The sequence below is a fragment of the Triticum dicoccoides genome, chromosome 7A (genome assembly GCF_002162155.2).
Source record: "Triticum dicoccoides isolate Atlit2015 ecotype Zavitan chromosome 7A, WEW_v2.0, whole genome shotgun sequence".
In the NCBI taxonomy this organism is placed as follows: domain Eukaryota; kingdom Viridiplantae; phylum Streptophyta; class Magnoliopsida; order Poales; family Poaceae; genus Triticum; species Triticum dicoccoides.
The window spans coordinates 431447280-431454061 of NC_041392.1; the positions used below are offsets into that span (position 1 = coordinate 431447280).

A 6782-nucleotide genomic window follows, 5' to 3' on the forward strand; every position below is an offset into this window, starting at 1 on the left:
CGCGGTTGAGTTGGCCTTATAGTAGGAAGAAACGAATGAGGCAAATCGACCTGCCAGCCAAAACCAGACCTCGGTGTCAGCGAAACCGCACACGCAGCCACGCAGCCACGCACACCCATGGAGCATATACCCCCAAATTCATACCCCACGGTGCACAGTTACCATGAACAAACACTTTTAGATAAACTTACACCTCAGCATCACACAACCAGTTATCAACTACATCAAACAACACAGTTTGCTTCCTCGCTCAAACAAATCCACAACCATCACTCTGACAGGTTATCTATATTTGCGATTGATGCAGTATAAAATGAATGTCCATCAGTTCTCAACAAGCTAAAATTCGTCGGCCCAAATGCAAACACGACTTTAGGCAATTGGGCCATAGCAAGTACAGAAGAGAAGATGGGTAGAGGAAAAAAAGCCTACAAAGAAAATGCCGGGTGCTTCCTTCTTCCAGGAGCAGGGAGACTTGAAAAACAAACACCGAGCTCTTCCTTTACTACTAGTTGCAGTTAGGGGACCGCGAGAAGGCCTGGAAGCTGAATCGAATTTACCAAGGGGCCATTGGCTCACCCGGAAGCCAATACTCTTAGAATCTGAAATCCGGCTCGACGTCCATTGCCCATCCAAACTTTGCAAGAATCGTCTTGCTGAAAATCTGTCAGCAAAAATATAAGAAATGAGATATTAGCATAGGAAAGCAGCAGAGTGGAGCACCAACTACGAAATGTTACAATTTGGTGTAGACACTTGTAGAACCTAGAAAAGAAACAAGTAGTAGTCCTTAAACTATGATACCTTCTCAATAGGGACTTCATGGGTTTTGCACCATGCTACCGTAATTCTAGGGTCAAGGTAGTTGATCTTTGATGTCCCTAATGCTACCGTCTTCAAATCCTCTTTCGTCTTCTTATCCATCTCCATTTTCTCTATCTTGGTTTCTATCTGAGAGATCTTCTTCTCAATCCTGCAAGTAGATTTGTTGAGACTGTTTGCTCCACTCTTTGTTCAAATGCACAAAAATATGGTATATCTGTGATTAAGATATTACGCTTCAGGTGCCAAAGTTCTCTTTGGCTTCCCATCTGCACCGTTGCCTAGAGGTTTTCCTCTCTTCACTTTGCCCAAATCTTTGTTCAGCTCATCCACCTGGGCCTGGAGAAAAGAAGCAAATGATAACGAAAGTGCTTACAGGACAGTAGTAATAATTTAAGTTCCGACCTAATCATATGCAACCACGACCAACCTTTAATTCATCAATCTTTTCATTCAGCTTAGTCATCTGGGTATCGTGTGACTTTGACACAGCACGCTGATGGTTACAAATTATAGCAACCTGGGTAAACAAAAGGCACCATTGAGAGTTGAAAAAGATGATAATACATGATTTTTCTTCTTAAGAGTAACAGACTCTACCTCTTTGTTTGCTCGTTGATAGACAGCAATCTTTTCAAGAAGGGTTCCATCTTCTGTTTCTTCGTGCAACTGCAATATCAGCACATGTACATTTTTATTTGGACCAATAAAATACATAACATAATCACATGAAACACGGTAATGCTACACGTTCTTTTGAGAATAAGAAGAAAAAATCAGGTAAATGCAGCAACTGAAGATACAATGGTGACTGTTACATTGATAGACAAAATATTTAGTGCAGCTATGATATTAAAGTTCAATAACAAAACATCACAAAAAATGCTCCTGATTGTCTTACTAGCGGCAAAGGACAAATAATCACTTCACCGAGCCCCGGGTCTGTGCGAGCCTAAACAACTCAACAAATAGTAGAGAACAGTCTCCTGGTAAGAAATGGTGAGTTTTGCTTTTAACTTACGATAGCATCCAAGGTAATCGAAGCATTATATGTACGGAACACTTTCGCAGAAAGGCCAGGCATCAAGTCCTTCAGGTGATGATTCAGTTTCGTTGTATCAAGCTGGTCAAAGACAGCATCTCCATCCTTTTTGCCTACAAAGACAAGAGGAACACATGTGAACAAAATTTTCCAGCGCAGCAAGAGGGACAGATGGAGGGAAAGCATGGGAGGTACCAGTACGGAATTCCTCAATCGCATTGTATACAGGTAATTCAACCTCTACAGTGTTGAAATATCTTATAGAATCTTTACCAAGGAAGTCAAACTGTAAGTCACCAAACATCAGATTAACATCAAAATTACTTTATCACAGTGAGTAACCATCATACAAAAATGATGAATATCAAGACCTGAAGCTTATTTGGAGGCACACAGGTAACATTATCAACCTTCAGCGTACAACAACCAACAGTATCAGCCTCATCATCATCCTGAAAAGGAAATCAAGTAGCATGAAATATATGTGAATGAAGCTCGAAGTTAAATACAAATGAAAAATAATGCTGAAAGAAAGAATTTTTTGGTAGAAGATTGGCTTATCATGTAAATACTTGGTGGCAACTAATCCTTTCTAGTCTTGCCGCAAAAAGCAAAAAAAGAAATTAATCCTTTATAGTTTGACGGGAAAAGAGTAATTTACTATACTGATGTTAATGATGCTGATGAGATATATTCCCTAAGTTCACAAATATAAGATGTTTTGGATATTTCAATATGGAGTAAATAAGTGAACAAACACACTAAAATGTGTCAATATACATCCATTCAGAAAAAAGTTAGAACATCTTATATTTGTGAACGGAGGGAGTGCCACATAAAAGCAAGCATAGTTGTGCATTAACAGAAAATATATTCTTTGTGCATGCTGTTTGAATGTGTTCTTTGGCAACAAGCATAGTTGTGCATACTGCATTGCCAACAGAAATAACATGCCAACCATCCCAAATAAAATTGAGTGTCAGTACATAACTGCAAGCAATTAGGTCCAGTAGGACAGTACCTTCTCATTACCAGCCCTAAGGGCTAGTTTATCTATGAGGTATGTTGCCACTGCAATTTGCTTCTTGGAGACATCTTTGCTATTGAAATCCTTTGTGTAATTTACACGAATGTTGTGTATGTGATCCTGCCATGGCCATGCAGAAAGATGGTTATCTGTACTTGTCGACTTAAAATTAACATGACACACAAACTGAACCTCCTTACCTTCAATTTTCGGGACTTCTCATATTTCTCCTTGTCACTCTGTCCCTTTAGTGAGCTGCTTGCTGCCAAGAAAACATACTTGAAATCTTTTTGGCTAATCGGGTCATTCCAAAAGGCCAACCATGTAACAGTATTGTCATGTTTGACTTCTTTCCAGCTGCATAACACATAAGCAATCAAGAGTTTATACATGCTACCAGCTCCTTCACAAATACATATAATTTACTAACAGCGGAAAAAATTATGGTACCTTTGTCCCTCTATTGGACACTCTGGGACTGGAGTGCCTTTTCCAATGTTTATTGTAATATCACTTGGACGAATACGTCTCTTCAGTTTTCCCATCTGAAACAATGTAATAAGAAGGCTTAAACTGAAGGCCCTCACTTAAAGAGGGTAAAATGTATGCGATTAAACATTTTCCTATGTGCACCTTAGGATGCTCTCCTCGTCCCCTGAACAAGCCTGGTGGTTCTACTCTGAAATTGCCAACCTGAATTGAACAAACAGTTTAGTCCAAAAGACACAAATGGTACGCATGTACAAGAAATCAGGAACAGGAAGAGCAGTGCAAGATAAGGAAATCATCATTATTTAATAATAACAGTAACATGCCATTCTTTGCATCCAATGTAAAGATCTTGATTGATTAACTGGTCAGACTATCAATTGCTGACTGAGAACGTGTATCTAGCACAAATGTATGATAACAAATTAACAAAGGAATTATATATGATTCAAGAAGGCAAGAAGTGAGTAAGAAAATCACAGTACAGAAACAGAACCTTCTCTCTAACACCATCAACAACAGCCCACATATACTTCTCCTCTTGTTTCAATTTCTCTTCCCGCAATGCTTTCTTCTCCTGTAAGCAAAAATCAAGATTAATCACTTCAGACAATGGTGCATTCTACAACCTACTAAGATTTAGACACAATATCTAGTCATAATCCACCTAGTTAGCAAGATTACAACAGTATGAACAACAATTTCTTTCCACGGAATAATTCCAACATGCAGAGCTTTGCTAACAAGTCAGTAAAATCTACCTCCGATGTCATCTGTTTCTTCTTCTCCTTCTCTCTGAGGTGCCATTCATAAATAGGGGTGAAGTCACAAAGCTCAAATTTCTTGATGATATGGTTTTTACCAAGAATTTTTTTCCAGTCACCAAAAAAGTTGTCGATAAATGTTTTCTTTGTTGCGTACTCCGTGTCTTTCATCACAGCAAACATGGTTGCAACCTGCAACACAAAGGATTAGCAAAGGAACAAATTATTCGGATTCAAAGCACCCTGGCCACTACTTCATTTCATTGCTATGAATCCAAAGTTGCAAAACAAAATAACAAATAGCAAATGCTTTAGAGATCACCTCCTCCTCTTCTGGAGTCAGCTCAACAGGTTGCCCATTGTAAAGCATTTTGACGCCATGGGGATTGTATGGAGGGGGGAAAATAACACCATTGTGCTCCAAAGTAGACCATTTCTTTCCACCGCCAGATCCTGGTGGCACCCTCAGTGATTTTGAGAACTGGGAACTTTTCATTGTTTTCTTTGTTTTTGTTTTGAATTTCTTATTATCCTTCTTAACGGATAAAGGACTCTTCTTTACAATATTCTTTACAGGTGGCTTGCTTTTTGAAGACTCCCCCGGTGTCAGTTTTCTTTCGACGGGTACACTGTTACTGTCATCATCCTTGGATTCTCTTTTGACACTTCCTGAGGCAGAAGCATCAGAAGATTTGGTCTTCTTAAGAGCTGAACTTGTTTGATTATTGTTATCACCTGGCCTTTTAACTGAATTCCGGGGAGCACTCGAATTATTGGTTGGCCCCTTGTTGTTAGACGGGAGCTTGTCCTTGGAATTTGAGATACTCGCAGATGTACCTGCAGTACCTCTTGAAAATCGGGCAGACAGTGGCTTCTCATCCTCTGAATCAGAGGTACTACCTCTACTTTTTGGAGCAGCATTAGTGGGTAACCTGCTGGCAAGTGGTTTCTCATCCTCTGAATCATCATCAGATTGCACAATCTTAGGTGCAGGCTTCAATAAAACGGGCTTACTTGTGCTATTATTAGAAGCCCCTTTTGCTGGGTTGAACCTCTGAACAAGTGGCTTATGATCATCATCTGAATCATCATCAGGTTGCAGAGTCTTAGGTGGTGCAGTCTTCAACAAAAAGGTCTTATTTGTGCTATTATTAGAAGCCACTTTTGCTGAGTTGATATTCATACCAAGTGGCTTACGATCATCTCCTGAACCATATGCATTCTCACCTCCTGTGACAACTTTCTTTAATTTCGTGTCAGGCTTTTTCCTCAAAGCAAGTGGCTTGTCATCATCTGAATCATCTGACTTGTCACCTTTGACCTGAGGTCTTTTCATTTTACTCTTATCCACTGTGTTACTCTTTTGACTCCGTTCTAGAGAACTGTTAGGCTGAACAGACCCTGAAGGTCGAGGGTTTGAGCTGGTCGACTGTGGCTTCGGTGGCAGCGGTGACCTGGAAGCGCCATTAATCCCATTCCTCTGCTGATTCGAGGCTGCGGCCTTAGGGCTCCCAACATAGGTGATATTTGCCGATGAGCCTTCCTGCTTCGAGGGGGGCGGCCTGCTGCTTGACGACCTCTTGAAGGATATCGGGGTATCGTCATCGTCATAGTCATTGTCATGGACTGAAGGATTGAAAACAGACATTGCTTCCTGGCAGTGGCAGGATGCCCGATGGAATAGACCAATTCAGCCACACCTGCAAGCACAGTTCACCCATGTAAGAAGACTGCAGGTGATGAACAAGTGGAAGAATGAACTAAGCGCAAATCACGGCATCTGATAGCTAAAATGTGCTCCAATTTTGGTTTGCCATCATCCCCTGTCTGTCAAGGTCACCACAGATACTAGCGGCCTAGAGACAGCTGTTCAATATATATCCTACTAACATCATCAGGCACGACGCAACAAGACCAACCCGGGCCATCGCGTTGCCACGCACGCGCCCCGTCCCCAGATCGACAGCCCCGCGCTAAGAAACAGAAACCAGCCTCTCTCATATGGCGCGAACACGTCGACGTCCCCCGATCCGCTGGGCGCGGCCCCGTCGGGTCTCGACCACGGCGCGCGGACCCCATGCCCAGCGCGCGCGAGAGACGGGGAAGGTGCAGGGAGGGAGGGAGCGAGACGCACCTTGTCGCGTGTCCGGCGCGTCGGCCGGCGGGCGCGGAGCGAGGAGACAGAGTAGCCGGGCGGATCTCGACGCGGTCCGCCCTCCGTCAAGGCGGCAGCGGCGGCGGTGGGGGGATGGGACGGAGTTTAGGGTTAGGGCTGGCGCGGCTTATCTATGTCCTCTCCCGCTGCTCGCTCGTATTTCTATCTCTCCCCCGCCTTCTCTCGTCTCTCGTCTTCTCTGGTCTCGGTTTTTTTCTCTCTCTCTCTCCCTCTCACGCCAGAGAGATGGGTGGGGAGCAGAGAGAGGGGGGGCAGCGAGAGGATACACTAGACCAGTGGGGCCCGCCAGCAGTGACACATACGGCGGGGAGAAGAGAGGAGCTTCAGGATTTAGCTGGGGGCCACCGGAGAGAGACAGGGGCCCGTGTGCAGACAGAGAGCTGGCGATGCGTGCGATGCAGGCTGGCTCACGCCTCGCTCGCTCTCCGTTGCGTGCACCGGAACTGTCCGGAAGCCCGAAGA

General features: G+C 43.4%; 1 protein-coding gene across 1 annotated transcript; it reads right to left on the reverse strand.

Moving 5' to 3' along the window:
- Positions 1-220: 220 nt before the first annotated feature.
- LOC119328877 (DNA topoisomerase 1 beta-like) lies at positions 221-6513 on the reverse strand. The gene is made up of 16 exons (XM_037601872.1): positions 6279-6513; positions 4467-5844; positions 4142-4336; positions 3877-3957; positions 3525-3584; positions 3342-3436; positions 3092-3248; positions 2886-3011; positions 2236-2316; positions 2060-2150; positions 1844-1977; positions 1423-1491; positions 1253-1342; positions 1058-1161; positions 805-973; positions 221-664 (listed from the first exon to the last, which is right to left on the reverse strand). The coding sequence occupies exons 2-16, from the start codon at positions 5790-5792 to the stop codon at positions 596-598; spliced, it is 2847 nt and encodes a 948-aa protein (XP_037457769.1). The 5' UTR covers positions 5793-5844; positions 6279-6513; the 3' UTR covers positions 221-595.
- Positions 6514-6782: the final 269 nt, after the last annotated feature.

Excerpts from the sequence above, each read along its gene's own strand:
- LOC119328877 (XM_037601872.1), bottom strand. The coding sequence starts at position 5,792 with ATGTCTGTTTTCAATCCTTCAGTCCATGACAATGACTATGACGATGAC. Across the intron at positions 1,492-1,843 it reads CGATTACCTTGGATGCTATC|TTGCACGAAGAAACAGAAGA; the intron begins GTAAGTTAAAAG and ends CTGATATTGCAG. Across the intron at positions 665-804 it reads ATGAAGTCCCTATTGAGAAG|ATTTTCAGCAAGACGATTCT; the intron begins GTATCATAGTTT and ends TTTTGCTGACAG.